Source organism: Plectrocnemia conspersa, unplaced genomic scaffold, assembly GCF_051122295.1.
Source record: "Plectrocnemia conspersa isolate PC_06_02 unplaced genomic scaffold, ASM5112229v1 ptg000006l, whole genome shotgun sequence".
NCBI lineage: Eukaryota > Metazoa > Arthropoda > Insecta > Trichoptera > Polycentropodidae > Plectrocnemia > Plectrocnemia conspersa.
In genome coordinates this window covers 23,618,436-23,641,226 of record NW_028277170.1, presented here as the reverse complement: position 1 = coordinate 23,641,226, position 22,791 = coordinate 23,618,436, and the positions used below count along the sequence as shown (strand labels likewise).

At 29.4% G+C, this 22,791-nt stretch overlaps 1 protein-coding gene across 3 annotated transcripts in view; it reads left to right on the top strand.

Moving 5' to 3' along the window:
* The first annotated feature begins 7,722 nt into the window (after positions 1-7,722).
* The window catches only part of rno (PHD finger protein rhinoceros), a 36,703-nt gene continuing 21,634 nt past the window's right edge, over positions 7,723-22,791 (top strand). Inside the window, exon 1 of one of the 3 annotated variants that reach the window (XM_088187918.1) lies at positions 7,723-7,881. In XM_088187918.1, coding sequence (XP_088044044.1) covers positions 7,749-7,881 — 133 coding nt within the window. In that variant the 5' untranslated portion in view covers positions 7,723-7,748. Of the gene's footprint in view, positions 7,882-20,547; positions 20,582-20,617; positions 20,665-22,791 lie in introns of those variants that run through there. The other 2 variants (XM_088187920.1, XM_088187919.1) reach the window with 2 other exon arrangements.

The window sequence follows — 22,791 nt, the reverse complement described above, 5'->3', positions numbered from 1 at the left end:
CAAACCCAAACGCAGTAAATTCGTCCGAAGATGGCTGGTGTGATCCAGCCGAAATATCACAGTAAAAATCGATACGCGAATAACCCAATAACGCCTTAATAACATATAATACACGCAAGAATCTATATATAAAACAAAAATATACATAGAAAAATTCCATATGAGCGTTGAAGTGATATCAAAAGCGATTCTGGAAAATTCAAGAATAAAAAAGAAAATCATTTTAGTGCAAAAATATCTATACCCAATGCGAATCTATAAAACAACGAAATACTTAAAAATTGTAGTGGTTTATTTAAAAATGTAACCATTAAGATAGTCAGTGACTTATGCCCGAAGGACTTGGGTTTGAATCCCATATGGTCCCATTGTGATTTTAAATTTTATAATGTCTGGGAGATTGATATTAATGATTATTTTATAATTAAAATTGTGATCTATTGTTACATTACGTTTTTCTAGATTTTCTTAATCGTAATGAATAATTTAATTAAATTAAGCTAGTTTGCGCATAGTGACATATATTGATTTAATTGTAATTCTATTATAAAAATAATAAAGTTTATACTGCTGATTTATAGATTGCAGTGTGATTAATCAGTAGTTATTGATTGCGTGTACCGGTTGAATTATAAAAAAAATACAATTTTTTTAATATTGAGTAAAGTATACAATTTTAAAACAGCTCTTTTCCCAGCTACTTTACATTTATTTATTTATTTAAAAAATAAGTTTAAATACATTGTAGTCAATTCAGAGACCCAGGTACAAACAAACAAATTACAATTGATTAAACAAAATCAGTCGCAGCTTCAAGTGGAAAATTGCAAAAGATTGATCATATTATATCAAATGCAGCAGGAAATGCGGTTGTTTCAGACGGTTAGTTCGCTATTATGACGCGCTGGAAAAACTTGTCAGGTTGAATTTAAATCAATCTAAATCTGAATATTGGAAAAAATATTTTATGGGTGATACTGTACTTATAAATAATATATAAGCATTCTTTTAAAGTGGGGGAAGAAGCAACGTGCATGTTAAAGTAGGTCATAGTAATTGCAAGATAATGAAAGGACTCTTGCACTAGCACATTGAATATTAACATCGACGCAAAATGTGAAATGTTGCACTAGATAAAGTGCAGAGACATTACAATTTTATTCTATCTTTCACATATTACTGTCACATATTTATTATCAACCCATTACACTAGCAGACAAAATATTATAATCATTTACTATTAAAACATAATCAGCGGTGAAAATAATTATATGGTAACCACAGAACAAAGAATATTAAGGTAATTATTCACAAGGGAATTAAAAATGTTTTTAAGCATTTTCTATGCTAGCATGAATATTATAACATTAAATTTTAATACAACCTTTTTTATGCGTATAAAATTATTTTAAAAAGAAAGTTAATACAATATACTGTAGTTTTAAAAATGAATAAAATCTACTATTTTTTGTAGTGTTTTAAAGTGCTTTTAAAGAAATTAAAATATTATTTTATTTATTATATCTTAAATGACTTTCGGCTGCAATCTTTTGAGTGCCTTATAGGGTAATGATCGCGTTCCATCAAGAATGTTTTCGGCGACAGCTATGAGGTACTGATTTTTTTATATGTGCACCTCTTTGTTTTCATTGTTTTATATAAATAATAAACATTTATATCGCATCAATCTACATACTAATAATTTTGAGCATTGTATTTTAAGGTTATTTATTTAAGGAATATTTATAATATTAAACGAAATTTTTTTTCATACAAAAAAAATTGTACATGAAATTATCTTACACCCTCCCTCATAAAATACCAATATTTTTATAAAGATGTAATACTAGAAATAGAGACAATTTAATGGTAGTTAGATATAAGAAAATGAGTACGGCCAGGGGGATAATGTACGGAGGTTTGAATTTGTATATTAATATTTCTAGGACAATCCGCAAAAATATCAATTAATTTTTATGTTTATATTACTATGTTTAGTTACGATTTATTTAGTGTAAAAATTAGCTATATTAGCTAATTTTTAAAATTGAAGTTATATAATTTAAAATAAACATATGTCGATGACACTTCATTGTGATCTCAATCCCCTTAGCAACTAGAAATTGGACTGTTAAATAAAACAATTCCTTTGTTTGAAAAAATCTCCGTCCAAATTAAGACATTTTCTAAAATAAATCCGGTATGTAATAAAATAAACAAATTAATTTTATTTTATCTCTGATTCAATAATCAGAGCAAAAAAATAACGAAAGATTTCTGTAAGACTATGTATCTTCTACAGACTTGCGACCTTACTTCCAAGAAAGATGGCTGAACGACGGATGACGTTTGCCGATTTATAACGGTACCTACCCCTAAGTTGGAGGAATTTTTTAACCATTAAAATATAGGATCTATAATCTCTTTCACAAGTATGTATGCACACACACCACCGTACCAATATAGTTTGCTCAACATAAAAAAATTGAAAATACGTGAGTTATATATAAAAAAATATTTTTGAGGTCCCCAAGATCTTGAGGCCACTGGTTCCTTGATATATCCGCGATAGAGATTTAAGTGTCGAACGAAGCAAGGTGACGTGTCTTCGACACATAGGTCACATGTATGGCATTATCGCGAACATACCATTGAACATTCACAATGACACTTTATTTTTAACCGTTTTAATAATTTTAACATGACACTGTTTGGCACCAGGGCCGCCAAGAGGGAAAACAATGATTCCGGGCCTCATGACAAAAATGGCATTTTATATCTTTTTTAACATCGTTATATATTTTTTTGAATAAATAATAATAAGTATGAGTTAATCTTTTCTATACTACAAATAAATAAAAAAATTAGCTAATGTTGCGACAAATTTTCTGAAATCATATTTTATGCGAAATATTTTAATAATGCATTAAAAATTATTAAAATATCTACTCATAATATTTAGCTGATAATTAGTCGTGTTTTCATGGCTGCTCAGTGTTGCTATATAGTGAATTTCCAGTCCAAGTCAAAAGCAATAAAATCGTGCCATCGCGGTGAAAACGCTCGATTATCAAGCATTTATATTACGACTTTTTATGTCAATATTATGAGTGAGAATCGAATAAAAAACATCTAAACCGAATTTTGACCAATAGGAGAGCGCAAAAAACAATTATCCCTTCTCAGAAGGCAAAAATCCACGTCAAAAGCAATAAAATCGTGCCGTCGCCGTCGCAGTGGGAACGCTCGTTACCGAGCCGTTCCCACTGCGACGGCTCCGACACGATTTTATTGCTTTTGACGTGAATTTTTGCCTTCTGAGAAGTGATAATTGTTTTTGCGCTCTCCTATTGACCAAAATTCGGTTTAAATATACTTTGATCAGTCTTCTTTTATATTATAAGTCCATAGTAATGTCAGTAAGATCAGCTATCATATTTTTAAAACATAGTGTAATATCGAAATGCAGACAAACTATGGAGCAACATGTGAGATTTCTGTACTTATTCTTCTGCTTATTTTCTCCTGAGAGATGAGTTGGCTTAGTTTGTATTTTGGACTTGACCTAATAAAAGTTCATGACTATAATTAACTTAAGGTTTTTCATTAGGTTAGATTTGGGTTTGAATAGCAAATGGACGTTTCGCAACTGTCAAATTGAGCTTTATCAGTTAAATTATATTTTCACTGGTAAAAATATATATCTACTGGTAAACATGTATATATATATATATATATATATATATATTCGAGACTGTTTTTTCTACATTTTCTTTCAGGAATAACCACATGAAACTGAATGTATTATTTATTTATTTTGCTGCATTAAATCCAGTTGTCAAATTACTGATAATGCAAACTATAAAAACATTAAATTTATATAATTCAGCTAGTGCTGTTGTTGATTTTCGTTATTTATTTGCTTCTTTCTTAGCTATTCGATCTGAATTTTCTAAATTTACTGCTACTAATTTACATTCGTTGAATATTTCTCTCATGTCTAATATTTTTTAAACTTTTAAAAAACATTAAAGTCAACAGTAATTTGCAAAAAAAGTTTAACACAAACGAAACCGTGGCAAAAATTACAACCTGTTCCTTTGAATAATAATGTTAATTGTGAAAGTAATACATAGAAAGTGGGCGCTTTTGAAGGCAATGTTCCGCTTCTTTTATTACATCCCTAACAAATGTAATTTAGTTCAGATTTATTATTTGAGGTCAGTTATTCCTTTTTTTGTACATATTTTCTTGCTATGACTTTTTGTCCACTGTCCTCAAACCCCCCCCCCGCCCTCTCTCAGCGGGTCTGTTTTAATTAATTTAATTTGACTTTCCATTTTTTGCTCCAATTGGTGATCCTGTCAGCGGCTTGTTGAATTACCTCAAATCCACTCCAACCACAACTTTAATAATCAAACAGTCAAAAAAACTAGGAACACAAAAAAAATCAGAATCAAGGCTGGACCTCAGATTCGCGTCTGATGCATAGGAATCACTGCACAATTATTTTTATTTTGTACAGAATCAATCAATATCTTCTTCGCACATCAGGTGCTTTATTTTATCACTAATAACTAATTGAATCCTAGACATAATTTGAAGGGAAAATAATCTACTTTGACTTTCAATGACAAATAAAATAGTTTTAGCGCGCAGTGAAACTGTAGAAGCCGAAAGGGCAAGACAAGAAAATTGCTGTGTTAGAGAAGGTTCGCCAAAAGCGTTTAAAATTGAGGGTTTTACTAAATCTAATCCAATTCGGTATTATACTTGGCACTTAGCAATTCTGTTGGAACGGATAATCATATGAGATTCACTTATATTTAAATTATTCCTAAATGAAATAGATTCCCGTTGCTTAAACTTAAAGAAATCAGTGTCATTGTTTGATAATTCAGCATGAAATACTACAGGTGTTTTTTTATTAATAATGAAGGTTTTGTCTTTTGAGAACATTTGATGACAATTGACACGTTTGAGAAGGAATACTTTCGTATAATATTGGTAAATCCGTATTTTATAAAGCAAATGTTAGCTAATAAGAAAAAAATAATCCAGAAAAATTATAATTACATAATGTCAGACAAATCTTCTTTGGTTTCGTTCTAACAATAATATCAATATCTAATGATGTATAATAGAAGAAGAAGATTGATAGTTTATTTTAATTTTTTTTAAATCACTATGAATTGTGAGTGTACCGAATTCAAAGACAGTTTGCTCTTAACTGATACATTAAAGATTCGTATTGCAATAGTGAATCGGCATTATTTTTATGAATCATTGTATCGCTTATTCTTGTTGAAACGGCAATGCTCATCTGTGTCACATCCAGTTATAAAAATTAATATTTCAGTCCATTTCGCACAAAATAAATAAATAAATAATGAATGTGTTAGTGTGGTTGAATAAAAAGTGGAAGATGTGACGCTCACTGCTTTACATCCTAGAACCGCCACAATTTTTTTTTAAATACTTCACGTTCATCCTTGCTATTGCGGATGATCATCATTATGTAACGGTAACTAAGTGCGCGAGTTTCGAGGAAAAGAAGTAGTTTATAGTTTTTTTTTATTAATTTGATATATAAATAATATATATGTAATATCACAGTAATTGGTTGTCAACTCCTATAGTATGGTTGTGTTAGTTCTAGCGTCCGTGCGTTTTGGATAAAAAGTGGAAGATGTGACGCTCACTGCTGTAGTGCTTAAAACATAAATTATTAATAAATATAGAGTAAAATGAATTATTTGTTTAAATTACAAGATCAGTTTTAATAAAAAGAAATGGTTAAATAAATTTATATCAGTAAAAATATAGAAAATAATATGAATATATTCGAATACAGTCAGTTCTCGAGTTACGACGGGGTTCCGTTCCACCACCTTGGTCGTAACTCGAAGAGGTCGTAAGTCGAAAATCATACAAAAAACAATTAAAAACAATGCATACATGCGAAATACAAAAACCACTTTTATTGCTGATTTCAAGTTGTTAACTAAATACTTTTTAGCAAATATCTACATAAATAATTTATTTATAAGAATTGATCTAGAGTAATTTTATCATCTGTGCTACTGATATCCATTGTTAATTCTTGAGATTTTTCAGCGAGAGCAGTGATAGTGCTTGTTTTTCTTAAAAAAACGTCCAGGTTTGTTTGTACAGTTTGTTGTTTCTTTTCTCTATAAATTTCATAATAACACGCTAGTGCTTGCTGAATAAGGCCGTGTACCCTCGAAGATCTATCGATGTCTTTGTCCATATTTTCAAATTTTTTAATAGCATCATTGATTTGGCTGAAAGCTGCAGCCATGTCTTTTGGTTCTTCGAGTTTATCAAATTCTTTTAGCTCTATTACATTTTTTTCTGCAACTCGTTGTTCCTCAATCTCAATCAAATCTTGGTTTGTGAGTTCCTCAACATCATTTTCCAAAAGATGAATTACATCTTCATTATCAACTTCCAGATTAAGTTGTTGAGCACATTTTACAATAATATTTGCTATCTCATCTATTTCCCCTTCTTTATTAAAATACATATTGTCATTATATCTTTTTAAGAGTTTGTTCCATATGCTGTTCATACAATTCGTCGTTACTTTGGACCATCCTTTTGAGATATTGTTTATTGCATGAAAGATGTTGTAATTTTTCCAAAATTCTCTCAATGTCTGATGTTTGTCTGTTCCTGCAATTGCTTGGGCAAACGTGATTCTTAAATAATGGGCTTTGAAGTTAGCAATACCCCCTTGATCCATCGGCTGTAGAATGCTGGTGGTGTTTGGAGGTAAATAAACCACTTTTATATTTGGATGTGGAGGATGGCCTGAAGCATTGTCAAGAATCAATAAAATTTTATGTTGTTTTCATCACAGTTCTTCTTTACTTCTGAAATGAAACAGTTATGAAACCAGTCTCGAAATTATGTATATGACATAAAAAAAAAAATTTTTTTACAACTTTTTTTTCGTCGTAACTCCGAATGATCGTAAGTCGAGGTGGTCGTAACTCGAGAACTGCCTTTAGTTGAAAACTACTAATAATTGAGAACCCTAATTGTAATGCAGTCTCAGTGGAATGTTTTTCTCTGAATCCCGATTTTTTTAGAAATAATGAAAGTCTCATTTAATATTTTTTATTAGTATTTTTTATTTTATATATAGGTGGAATGTAGCAGACTTTTAACTCTCATGTATTTATTTTAATTAAATGAAATTATTTAATTAATATTGTATATCCCATAGGTTTTATTTATATTTACAATAAATTCATCAGTATTGGTCCTTTTTTTTATTTACAAATTATGTTCATTATTTTTAACAATAAACATAAAAATAAACCGCTCTTCTAAATATCAATAAAAATGAACATATTTAAAAACGGTAAAAATTCATACAAAGTACCTCGCTACGAACTGCGACTATGTTCATTGAATCTTTGAGGGTTGCTTTAGATCTTACGGAGTTAAATTAGTATATTATTTTTCTCAAAATAAATTAATTTGTCATAAGACCCTCACGCGTAATTTACGAGCTAGAAAAGCTTCATTGCGCTTTGAAGCCTGCGCCGATACAAATCGCCGACCCGCCGCTATCCGGGAGGCTCTATCCGACTCTGTCCCAGACATGCCCGGGGAAAACCGATGCACGCATGTGCACCCGGCCTGCATTTGGCGGGGTTGCAGCCGAAGTAGGTCACGGTGCACCATCGCAGAAGAGCCGATTTGTCCGAGCGGAGCGGATGCAAAGAGGGAGCGCTATGGCGAAGCCTCCGGACGGAACGGATCAGGCTGGACCTTCCGGCCACCAGCCCTTGGCAACGTTCGTCAAATACGGCAGAGCGAACGAGTCGAGGAAATTCTCCATCGAGAAAGGTTTTCAATATGGCCGTGGGAGTTTTCCGCCCCGCGTAGCCATTCCGTTCTCTGTTTTGTCATCGGCCCATTGCGAGGATCCGTCTCATTTCGCATCGATTGCCAAATCAGACTTATGTGTGAAATTGATCGGAAAATAGTTATCATGTAAATATGTACATACTCATTTTTTTAATATTTATCGTCGGAATACAATGGAAACAGTCAATTGATTTAAAGATATATCTCGGTCGTTTTTATATCCGCGCGTCGCGTTTTTTATCGTTTTACGCCATTTTAATTACACAGTGCATACAAAGAATTTTGTGATTTTTGTCGCACCGTCCTCTCGATACGTGTTTCTTTTGTAATAAACAATGCAAATTATTTGTTTCGATACTGTCGCGATTTGATCCGAAGATCTCTTTTTATACAAAAGCGCTATTACCGCCTCATTAATGCATTGGAGATAAAATCTATCTATAGTTACTTTGTAAAGCAGCAAATTTAAGACAGAATATTGTATAGGTGTCTAAGCTTTTGAGCGAATTTTTTTATCATTTTATCAAGTTTTAAGATATAAATATTTTTTGCGGGCCCTGCTTAAAAATTTAGCACTGCGCTGATAATCATAGCTTAATGTTTTATTTATATAAAATAACAATTTATAAGCGCTGCGCGATCAAATTTATTAAATTATTTTGCATTGCGCGGCCTTAAATTAAAAGTCAAAAACACAAAAAATTAGGACTACGCGTATATTTTCAGTCCGCAATATTGGTCAGTGCATTAGATTTTATTGTTCAAAATTTCTGGATAAGAATTCAATGTTTTTTATTGACGGAGCTACAATTACTTTACTATATATATATTAATTAGTTAAAAATACTATACTAGTTATATCCAAGTTAAATTAAACATATTTTTATGATTTTATTGCTGTTTTAAAACCAGATAGCGAATCATATTGTCAATATGCTTCATTTAAGTTTCATATATATCTGATTAAAAATACGGTGTCTCAAAAATCATTATAAAATATATTCTATATAAATAAAAAAAGCATTGTTTTAACGTGCATTAACACTTTCTAACAAGATGGCGGATCACGATTTTTTTTCGATAGAGATATGATTTTAAATTGTTTTTAAACAAAATGGCGGATCATGATCGATATATTCATTTCATTAAAAATACGATTTTTACTGTCTCATATACTCCGCCTTTTTTTTCTTTTTTCTTTGTATTTATATAGTTACGATTTAATTGTAATATATCTAATTAATACTACAGCAGTTAACTTGCCTCAAAAACCGTAATATTCCATATAAATGACCAAAAATAAATGTTTTTTAACAGTGCCATGATTTTATTGATACTTTCAATAGCCGCTATTTTGCAACAAGATGGCGGATCACGATTTTTTTGATAAAGATACAATTTTATTGCTGTTTTTAAACAAAATGGCGGATCAATATTAATTTGATTAAAAATACGATAGTTACTGTGTTCGGTATATTTCAGCTAAATTAAAAAATATAAAAAGCACAGTCGCAATTTATTGTAATGTTTTTTTTTTGTTGATATAGTTTTCATTGATATGTTTTACGTTTCTCAAAAATCGGTATATTCCATATAAATGAGCAAAAATAAACTAAATTAAATTTCTAATATGAAACTTTTTTATCCATGTTTTTTAACGGCGCTATTTTGCAACAAGATGTCGGATCACGTTTTTATTTCATAGAGCTACGATTTTATTGTTCTTTTCAATAGCCGCTGTTTTGAAACAAAATGGCGGATCATGATGGCTAACGACCCTAATCGATATGTTCACTACCTTTATATTAATTTGGTTAAAAATACGCTAGTTACTGTGTCCAAAACACTTTTTATTTATAATTATTTTGCAATTTGTATTTTAAAATATTTTTTTTTTTTATATATATATAGTTACAATTTATTGTAACATAACTGATTAAAATAATGGCAGTTACCGTGCCTCAAAAATTGTTATATTTCATATAAATGAGTAACAATAAAATAAATTTAATTTCTAATATGAAAATTGTGTCCCGTATATTGAAGCTAAGTTAAAACACCTAAAAAACAGCTTTTCATTTTTTTAGGTTGCGCTTTATATTTTAAAATATTATTACCTTTTTTGTGATTTTTTGATAGAGTTACGTTTTAATTGATATTTTCAACATATCTGATTAAAACTACGGATGCTAGTTATATTTCATATAAATTTGCAAAATAAAATAAATTTAATTTCTAATATGAAAATTTTATTGATTCTTTTAATAGCCGCTATTTTGAAACAAGATGGCGGATCACATTTTTTTAAATAGAGACACGATTTTATTGCAATTTTCAATGTTTTTAAAAAATAAATATAAAAACCTTATTTTTCAAAAAAAAAATTTAAAAAGTATTTTAAACGGTGCTACAATTTTATTGATATTTTTAATAGCCGTTATTTTAAAACAAGATGGCGGAACACGTTGGCTCATGAATTTAACTCGTGTATTTGTAAGGCCTTATTTTAATTTGCTAAATGGCGATATAATTAAAATAGGACAGAAAACGTATTCTTAAAAACCATTATAACCCATTTTTTTGAGCAAAAATTTTTTTTATATTAATTTTAAATATGAAACGTTTTTTACATCTTAACTAATATCTTGTCTTATTTGAATTACCGTTATATTGAAACATGATCGCGGGTCAAATTAGCTAATGAACTATGAACTGAGGTATTTATTAGGTCTAATTTTTTAAAACGTTTCATGGACATCTAAATATAAATAAGACAATTAATGTGTCCTTAGAAAATGTTATAACATATAAATTTAATTTTGTTTCAATTATAAATATATATCATTTTTGCTCTCTTCACTTTATTCTCTAAAATATTGTTTGAAAGATTTATTTCGAAATTAGTATATCGACATCTATCTAATTGACAACTAGTTTCTCATGAATTCTGACGATACATAATATAGTATAGTATAACTATGTTTAAGTATTACATTTAATATCTATGTCTTAATCATATTAAACAGTATGAGATAATTATTTTCCGTGCAATTGATTTCCCTTATAGTTTTTTTTTTACTCACATTTGTGCTCTTCTGTAAATTTTTTTGCGTCCTAATTAAACATCGGACATTTTTATAAAAATATTTAACTAATGCTGAGATCATAATTTATATTTTAAATTTTACAATGCTCAATTTATATTAAGAAAAATGTCCGTTGTATTTTAATATTAACCCGAATGTATTTTTTTTATTTTTGAAAATATCTGTAATTATTATTTATATCTACCTATGTATGTGAGATAAGTAAACTATTTGTTGTATTATATTATTATTAATATAGCGTATATTTGACAAAACTCAGTCTTTTCAGCTTAGATTAGTAAAAAAAAGTTGTTCAAATAATGTTTTGCAAAAAAAATATATATTTACATATTTTTTTTGTAATTATTTGTAAAAAAAATCATGTGGCTCGATATATATATTTTTATGAAATATCAATTTATGTTAATATAAAAGTAGATATTGGGTTTTATCAGAAATACACATTTTTTACTATTGAAACGTCCTAATGTAAAGATATAAACTTAAATGGAATTAATTTCGTAATTATAAAAAAACAACGTTTCAATGGTTAAAGTTCCATTTATGTCTATGCAATTGTTCAATATTGTTAGTACGTGATTTCATAAATGTGTTTAGTACATGTGCATGAATGTTTGATGTGCATATGTTATATGTGTATAATTTATGTTGTATGTGCATCCGATCAATAGTCTCGTCTCGACTATTGCTGGTCACTCGCTCGATGTGTCAGGCGAATAAAATATTATTGCCAGAGCCACCTGTCGACAGCCACGCAAATTAAAATAATTAATTTCAAGAACCACGTATAGATGTCAATAACAAAATATTAATTTATATTATATTTTATCCAAGTTCACAACCTGTTTGAAACCATGCCTTCATATAAGATAAGTCTCGAACAACTATAAATAATATAAATAATACAATAATGATTTTGTTTTAGGATCAAATCAAAGTAGGGTGTGTCTCCTTAATGTACAACCTAATCAATATAATCCGGAGATTCTGAGAATAACGGACTATTTACTCTCTTAAATGGACAGTTGATATGAGCATGCTGCATTGCACCTATTTCCTCTTTCTGTAAACTATAATTTTCATAAATTCCTTTTTCTTGTATTTTTTTTATTACCATATGTTATGTTGGTGAAATTATAGACTCGAGCCTCTCTATTTCCAATTTAGTAACTCAAGACTGGCATTTTTGAGTTGTGACGTTATTTCAGTTGATCTTATGAGACATTATCATATAAGAAGGTTTTGAATAAACTCACTTAACGCACAAAACATATAAAGACTCATAGGTAATAACATGCTAACTCAATATCTTTTCAGAAATATATTCATTAGAACAAGTTTCGTGTATTCTGTAAAATTAATTATAAAGGCCATATAAATGAAACTTTTAACTAAACACGTTCTTGCTATAAATGTGCTTTGAGATTTGCCTGTATAGCTTCACATATAGCTTTGCAAATATAAGTATTTATAGAACATATTATTTAAAAAAAAATATGATACTAATATTTGAGGTTTTGGTGGACATTATCTTTATAACATATTGTTAGATACTTCTAATTAATCATTATGTTTTAAATTAAACATACATATGATTCAGATACAGTTTTCATATTAAAGCCAAATCAAACATTATTATATATGAAAATACATAGAGTATTAGTTAACATGTTCATGCCTTGAGGTCTAAAAATATTTATTTCGCTCTGTGATCTATTTTTTATACATACATACTGATGGCGCAAGCTGTTATATAATCAACAAAACAAAACGTGTTATTGCTATTTGTTTAGTGCACATTTAGTATTTATGATACAATCATCTGATAAAATCCCAAATGAGTTCAACGCAACGAAGAGGGAACATTATAATACAAACATTATAAAGTGATAAGAAGTGTTGATTAGTTATGCGTAGCTTAATATTTACTCATAAGTACTCTAAAGACAATATAAAAAAGATTGTAGAGAATTAGTTCATAGTATTATAATAAACTGGAAATATGTACCTATTAAAAATATGAATTGTAAATTAACCAGTTTTATATAAAAAAAACAATCAAACACCCCAACCCCTTTCCAGTCACTTAATTTTATATAACATATAGCAATAATAATAAATAGTTACTATACGATTTCCTTGTGAATTTATTCGATAGAAAATTGCAGGCACGATGAACTCGCGGACCACGTAAGGTCAGAAGGTTATGTATATTAGTATATGCTTATTCTTAAGTCTGAACTTATTATTCGAAATCATCACTTTTAAATTAAATAAAGTAGTTAATTATCGGTTAGTTCAATTGGTAATTTATTATGCTTTTGAATATACGGTTTATTACTGGTTAGGTTAGCTATTTATATTGATTTTTCAATCTGGTTTATAGTTTATAGTATGGTTTATAGTTAGAGGCACATTTGTCATATACATGTTGGGTGGCCATGAATGTAGTACGCAAGAGGATGAGTGTGGTTTGTTTTTAAGCATCTCACGAGAGGTTAAAGGTTATCATATACCAACGTGGTACTCAGCGGTAAGTGTAACCATACATTTCGTTTTATAATTTTGTAATTCTGTTTATACAGTTGAACGTGCTGTCATATAAATGATTTTACATCAGCAACGCCAGCGATATCTTTACTGGATTATTAATTTACACTAATGTGATTCCATATACATCGTGACCATGACAACGCGGTCAACTGTACAAGCAGCGCTACAAAGTTATACTACAAATGTACCGCTACCGCGTGTTCTGTGAGAACGCGAGAGGTTTGTGCGACAACTATATTGAAATAATTACCATGATGGTGTTTTTTGCCAATGAGCAATCAACTTGTGTTGTCATATTTTTTTTAATTCAATGCAAAACGATGTTCCTATGGCTAGTATATCATAATATTTTTAAAATCCTGCATGGTTTTGCATGTATCTGAATTATGCGACATTGCATTTTAATCAGAAGTGCGTTGTATTAAAAGCCAATTCATCAGTGTCTTTCAAAGTTAATTAATTAACTATTAGGTTATATACTTTTACATACATGATTTAATACCGGTTGAGTTAACTTTATATGTATATATATAATCTAACATAGTTCAATATAATTTGTTGAAAATTAAAATTAAAAAAAATAGCTTACAACTTTCAGTTACAATTTCTCGTTTCTTTTTAAATAAATTTATTTGACAAAAGTAAGTTATTAGGTAATCATAAAAAAATATACAAATACTTACATTAAAACATAATTTCATTCTTATTATATTTTATTTGTATATTAAACAAACACTAAGCTACATAACATTTTCAATTTAAAAATAATAATTGATAATATCAACAATATTGATTAGGTACGCTGTTATTTTTTGATATTGTATTCAATATTTCTGGTGGGTAAGAATAAGTTGACAACTCTAAGTGCATATAATTTAGCTACATAGTGATCTAATTTGAGTTTCCTATGTTGGCAGTACTGTAAACCAGACAGCTGTCAATAATTACGCGTGTTCAAAGTGTCAAATGTTTGCAACAATACATATACGAAATGGATCGTTCTACTGAGGAAACAATTTGAAGAGACTGTGCATCATCGTGGCGCCCATTCAGCCGATAATATTGCTGCTATAATTGTAAGTGTGCACAAAAACCTGGAATTGTTGATTCGTCGGTGTTCGCAGATTTTGGACTTTTCTTATGGCTCTCTTTGACGCATTTTGCATCTGGACTTGCACCTACACCCGTATAAAATTCAGATGACACAAGAAGCTCAGAGAACATGGATGGCGAAGAATTTATGCAGATTGGCTATTGGAGCAGCAGTTTTTCAAAGAAAATCTTTTCTGATGAGGCACATTTCTACTTCTCTGGGTATGTTATTAACCAAAATTGCTACATATAGGGCAAGGAAAATCTATAGGAACATGATAACCGATTATTTTTGGCACGAAGTTGAAGATATTGATGTCAAAGACATGTAGTTCTAACACACATCGGATGGATGTTTAGCATGAAAAGTTCTCAGGTCTCATTATTTCACGTTTTGGTGACGTCAACTGGCCGCCAAGATTATGTGATTTGATATTTTTCGTGGGGTTACGCTAAAAGTCATATTTACGCCGATGAACCCGAGAACTTTCAGAAACTAAAAACTAACATCTGACAAGTTATAGTCGAGATACGGCCTCAAATTTAATTATATTAATATTATTTTCATAAATAATAAGATAAAAATCCAAAGTTATCCTATAATTTATGTAGTTTTTTTTTTAAAAAAAGTTAGGTAACTGATGTTGGATCACTTTTTACTTTGTTCTGATTCACTGGTAATTTTTTAACTACTCTCATGCTACACAATATAACGTGTTTAATTTTATAAATCATCTAAATGGTTGTTAAACAAAAATTATACAATGATATATTTTGACTTGTCAACTTATTCACGCTCATCACAGATATTTAATAAATACCTTAGGGTCAAAAAGCGATTAATAAATAAGCAGCTATGTAGACTGGAGTAGAATTTATATTCCACTAATTAATTTTAGTTATCTTTAGGTATATTCAGTATCGATTACGATAAGCACTGTACACTTCAAATATTGGGTAGTAGTCTCTACAAAAATGTGTTGAGATCATCATGGAAATTTTAAACTGAATCTCTATGATTATACACTGTTAGCTCAGATACAGAGATGTTTATTTTTAGCAATTATCTATAATATATCAATGTAGAAAAGCTAGAAAATCGTGACTTTTCAGAAGATTTACGATTAAAATTGTATGTGTAAAGATGACACGAAGTTAACTACATTATAAGCCAAGGTAAATATATGTAGTATGTGTATGTAGATAAAGTCAGTCACTACATTTATCTCAGACAAATGGTCACGCTAGATAAAGACTTATTGGCAAGATGTCTAATAATTTCAATAGCAAACATCCAACTTGTTTCAAGAAACAGATCTGCAAACAATGATGACGCACGGCCCTGAAGTCTGGACATTAAAAGTACAATATGAGCGCTGTTAGAAAAACTGCTCAAATATAATATTATAGGACACAGTACAAAAATAATTAATATAGTGCGTATTATATATTTATATAGTGCATCTAAGTAATGCAGTATCACGTTCTTAAAGTATCTTCTTAAGCTGTGAGTCATAGATTTTAGACAGTGACATAAATTTTAATTAAATAAATAAAAATGACTCATTGTACAGAGCATTTTACTCAAAACTGTGTTGTTTATAATTACGAATATATTATTCAAAAAGTACTACATTCCTAAATATATAGAAAAGGGATATTTGCCGAGTAGCTTGAAATGTTTGATGTTTGCTATTAGATTAACTGTTATATTTATTAATAAAATGTCGCTAAAATATTGATTTCATAAATTGTATTTGGGGACATAGACTCTGACTCTGACTCTGACACTGACTACGACTTCAACTCTGACCACAATTCCTATTCCTAGTCCTTTTTTCCTTGACTACAATTGAAAAAAAAATAAAAAAATGATAATGTCTCAAATAGATAAATAAAAAATAGTATTAGTAAAATCCAATGACACATTTATCTATAAGAACCATTACTATATATACATTACCTATGGATTAAAATATAAAATAATTTATAGAGTCAACTGATTTTTGACGACTCCGACTCTAAAATACCATAAATCCACGTCTTCATCTCTGACTCCACAATCCTTTGAATAGATTAGATGTTAGTGCTCATTAGGCCATATGTCAGAATTGAAATCTTATGTCAATCGCAAACTTCTCACTCTAATCTTGCACTTTGCGCTGCTCATTATATCGCGCTTCGACCTCACAATCTCACAATTTTTTTATCAAAACAACAAAGGCGTTTTATTAATTCAGAAATATTCATCAAATAGCAATACACAAGTAGTATAATCATAGAAGAGAGGGAAATAATAATATTAAGCTATTATAGTTGCAAATTCATTTTATAATTATTGTAAGAAATAATTGACAATAAGTAAACTTTTAATAATTTAAAAAAATATAGTCAGGAATTAGTTTATTAAACAACAATAAATATAAATTGAACAAACGATGCATTAAAAACAAAATTAATAACTTAATTCAAATTTAAGGTTCAGTTTTTTAAGCGTAAATTTGTTATAAAATAGTAAATAATTATATTTGTTATAAATCTTATTTTTGTAACTTGTCAGGGGTAACCCCAATACGTTAAAATATTTTTTTGTCACTTTGAAGCTGGCGCGCAATTTTATAATAATAAAAATTTAAGTCTGCTGCGAGACTTGAACCCGCGGGCACCGGATTGTCAGTCTAGCGTCTTATGAACTAAGCTATTCCGGCCATTACCTTTTTGATAAACAGTCAGTTGAGCTGCGATTCAGGCCCGTGCGAATGGGAGGGCGAGGGGTCAGCGACCCCGGGCGCCAAAATCGACTTTACGAGTCTTAACATTTAACCTCCTCAAACCTGAATTTTTATTTTTCGTAAAAAATATATTTTTTTAAACTGAATTTATTAAGTTTATAGCTATTATGTAAGCCTACCAAGAGTCACAATGGCTTGTAGTACCACCAGAATTAAAAAAAAAATATACATGGGGGGGGGGGTTGATTTGCCTTGGCGGTAATAATACATATATTTTAGTATTACACACTATTAAGAATATATAAAATATTTTTATTTGATTTTTACCTTGCAATTAATTTTTTTAAATAGCAAAATTTAGTCAAAATTTAACTAACATTTTTTTTAAACTGACTATTTGTTATTTATTTTAATCAGTGACATACAAAATTACTCATAAACTATATACAGGCCGTTTAAAATTAATAGAACAATTAAATTATACAGTTTTAGTATTTTTGTGCAAACGTTGCTCGGAACCGTTATCCGGCATTTTATTAGTAACGCACGACTCCGCTATATGCGCCGGTGCTGCGATATGCATTTCTGCTACATGACGAATAAAAAATACTATCGCAAATTTTGTCGTTGTAAGGATAAAGTGTTTCTGAAATAACTAGTCTAGTAATTTCTTTTTACGTTCTTTGTACGACGCGCAATATTATTATTAAATTTCCAATGCATTACCTTTATATTTATATTTATGGTAAAAAATAAATTATTAGTAGATTATATAAGGTCAAAGATATAAAAAAACGTATTGCAATAAAAAATATATTGCGATACGTTAGAAGATTAATAAATCATTTTATACATATAAAAAGTAAAATTAATTATTTATTAATGCCATTTTTTTGTATTATAAAAGTGATATTTCGTTACTTCTGTTTTCAGTCATTAAATCTTGAGTTTTAAAAAATAACGTCTCATAAGCAAAAGGGTGTGTGAGCGGTAGGAGCATTTGCCCCTCCCCCTTCCCTTTAATTTAGACAGAAAAAATCGTGTCATTTCATGAAATACTATGAATCTTGATAAAATCGAAATATTAAAAAAAACTTATTCCGAATTATATAGCTCTAATTTTATATGTAAAGTAGATATTTTTATTACATATTTTTTAGATAGATTTTATAAATTTAGATGAACTTTTAAATACATATATCTATCATAATTGTATTACCACATGCCTATTTATTATACTGCAAGTTGTTTAAATAAAATACAACAATATACTTTTGAGTGCACGCACCGCAGTGGAACGCTTGTTACCAAGCATCGACACGATTTTATTGCTTTTGACGTGAATTTTTGACTTCTGAGAAGTGATAATTGTTTTTTGCGCTCTTCTATTGCTCAAGATTTGATTTAGATGCACTTTATTAACGTCTTACTTCTTGGAAGTTGTGATATTGTTAAAAAAAAGGTTTAAAATGAATGCTTAATCACCGAGCATATACACAATGACGGCAACGGCACGATTTTATTGCGTTTGACGTAATTTTTTTACCAATTGGTGCAAATTTTATTTGGTATTCAAACTTAAGCTTAACTTAATAAAAGTTAGTAGAACATCACTGTGGACCCATGTGTCATGACGCCGAGTGTGCTGACGTCGATCGTAGAGGCACACCATGCTGTGGTGACGGGACGTGATGCGTCAGAATAGTATCGGTGTCATGCATTTTATATGCATAGGTGCTAACGCTGATCGACGTTATGACGTCATGACACACGGGGTGATGATTTTCTACCCATATAAAATGTATGAAAACGTTACTATTTTGACGCGTCACATCAAAAGTCACCGTAACTAGCGTTCCCACCGCGACGGCGACGGCACGATTTTATTGCTTTTGACGTGAATTTTTGACTACTGAGAAGTGATAATTATTTTTTGCGCTCTTCTATCGTTCAAAATTCTGTTTAAATGTAGCTAATTAAATTCTAGCTTCTTGAAAGTCGTAAAATTAATATAAAAAAAAACATAAAATGAACGATAGATAAGCAAGCATTTTCACTGCGACTGCGACGGCACGATTTTATTGCTTTTGATGTGTATTTTTGACTTCTGAGTAGGGATAATCGTTTTTTGCGTTCTCTAATCGGTCAAAATTCGATTTAGAAATGCTTCATTTGATTCTTACTTACTGTAAATCGTAATATTGTAATAAAAAGTCTAAATTAATTAGTCAATTGTGGATTTAACCTTCAGGATTAAATTTTTAATTTTATTTTTTACTGTATAATTTACTAATTACGTGACATTTTATTAAAATTAATTTAGCACTTATTTTTTTATTGAGCGTAGGATAAATCGCCGTACACAGTGATTCGGATTTATCCGCACCTGGCACGTAAAGGGTTAATATGAATGCTTCCATTGTGGCTGTAGATTCTAAACAGGGACTCTTTTGCATTTTGGCATAAAAATGCATGTCATTTAATGAATACCCATTTTAGAAAAAAACTAAAATGACGTTCCTGCTCACAGTTACTAGCATTTTTGATAATTATTGGCTCTCTTATTCTATTTATTTTTCTAATAGACAAACAAAACAGTATTATTAAAACATCCAAAAATTTCAAGGTGCGCTGCATAGTCCATATATATATTTTTTTAATTAAAATTCAACTACATTTGTAGTTCATGAGTCATGAGTAAAAGCTATCGACTTCTGTTTACATATACATATTTGTATGAATGTTTGTATAATATATATGTATGTATGTATGTATATGAAAGTCATGCTACTAAGTACATTTATAGCTAATTGTTTATATATAATACTAAACAAATTTAATCAAAAAGTTCATATAAAATATAATATAAAAATAATAGTTTATTTTTTAGTTTAGGCCCCCTAATTTAATAAGGATAAAAAAATCCTCTACTTTAGAAAACCTGTACCTAGTTCTATTATTAAAAATGCGATGACATTAGATACTTAACAATGAAATGTTGGTCTCTCCCGCTGATCTTAACAATGAAACGATTTATTTATAGCTAGACGTATTATTATTACTTTTCCATATTTGCCAGTTACTAATTTAACCTCATGCAAACAATTGCTCTACGGATGTTATGCTTAAGTCTCGCAAAATAACGTCAGTTCCACATTTTACGATAAACTCACACCAACGAGCATCGTGTGCTCTGTAAGTATAAAGTAATATTATTCATCGATAATTTTCTCACACGAGTATGTACTCTTCTGAGACGTGCATGCGTCGTTAAAATAGTAAGTGCAAAATTTACACATATACTCAATAAGATTTGTGATGTTAGGGAATAAAAAATGGTGTAGTGTTTTATCTTAAAGTGTGCGTAACAAAAACGGTATTTTCCTTAGATAATTATTACAACTATATTTATCGCCATATTTGTGTTGTGTGCTTTTAAATTTTATTATGAATATTATAGTTTGTTATCATTAGGAAAATGTTCGCTCATTATGTGACTATTAGTTTTATTTTCAGCATGTGTTAGCAATTACTATTAATTAGATCGCAGTGGAATTATGTAGTATTAAACCAATATTTACGCTTTTGCACGTGTAGCTGGTTTACATGTAAGTGTCAAAAATGTATGTATGCATGTATATAAATACATATATATATATATCAGTATTACGCTAAGATAAACTTTATGTATCATATCATTTATGTCAAATATCAATCATATGTACTGAAGATTTTTATTTATTTTAAAACAGGTATGACAATTTTTTCTATGTCTTGAATGAATAAAAGTAACACAAGGTTTTTCCGGTTGAGTTTTTAAATTAATTGCGGCCATTTTTCAGCAATATAAGATAACCATAGATAGAGCTTATATTACATAATATAATGATTTCATAGCATATATAACATAAGTAATTATTAAAGCATTTATATTTCACCTACAAGTAAAAATATAGGAATAGCATAACATAATTTGATTGTCCAGTTTGTCAATACAACCAGTGGTATAAGTCTTTGACTGATACCTGAAAGACATGTGCTCGAATTCTGTGAATCATATCTGTCAACAAGTACACTTTACAAAATAGCGAATATTTTGTATAATTAAAAAATTATGATAATGTTTCAAATAAATTTGCTGATTTTTGAGATAAGAATTCATAAAATACAAATTTATGAGTTATCTTGGGCATGATCAGAAAGAGGTTAAGCAAATGTAAATAAGCTTACGATCTTCATAACATCTGTGATACATATACATATATTCTCGTGTACTTAGGCTTTTCTTTAATCCAAATTGTTTTCTGCAACGTGTGTGAATACTTTCTTGTATAATTTTTAACTTTTTAGTGAGTGACCCATTAATAATTATTCGAACTGTTCTTTTTTAATAAGGGAATAAATATCAATCGTAATCAGTCGTAAGGTATTTATTTTGAAATTGATTTTCAGATTAAAAACTATTTTTTTTATGGTTTTGGTTACACTTAAGTGTTTTTTTGCATTTTTGATTTATCCAAACGTCTTTTTTTATGGGACGATAAAAATGATTGTAATCTAATTGATTCATTTTTTTAGTTATAATTTTTACGATAGATATACTAATAGTTAATAATTAATAAAATAATGATTTATAGACTTTGACTTCGGTCTGTTGTCTCACTACTTAGTAGTTGTTGATTGTGTTTACCCCACTGTAACTCATTGGGCTTTTGCCTGTCATGTTGGAACGGAAGATTTACAACAAATAAATTGCTATGCCAGCTAATGTTATTTTAATCATTGGTTCAAGAGGTTTTAAAGCTATTTATTCCTCATGATTTCAATATAAAGCAATGACTGAAGTCATTGTATCCTTAAAAGTTTTCTGTGCGTTTTAGCACAAATTAAAAATATTGATACTTTAATGAATTGCATCAAACATAATATTGTCCATGAGTGTTTTCAAGCTATATTTTCTGATTTTTAATCACCTTCAAGATAATAACGACCTTGAATGTGGAAGCAATTATGATAATATTCAATAATTTCACAACATGTTTGATAAAATATGAATCAAAACACTCTGTATTTTTCTGCATATCTGCTGAATTACAAAATATTTATTAATTAAGACGGTATAGCGCAAATAATTATAATTATATTAATAGATAACAGACTTTACTGTTTTTCCTGTCGGGCAATTAGTGCGATTTGTTTTTTTTCCTGAAAGTGTCTGTGGATTAATTTCAACAGTGTTACTAAATCATTTTCATTCTCTGTTCGCGCATTTTTAATATTAATATATCGAACGTCTTGCAGTTCTTTGACTAACAGCACCTTCGCTAAATCGCAATTTTATATTTCTCGCGACCTGTGCCGCATTGTGTTTCAGTTTGAGCTTGTAAAAATATACGTAAATATTT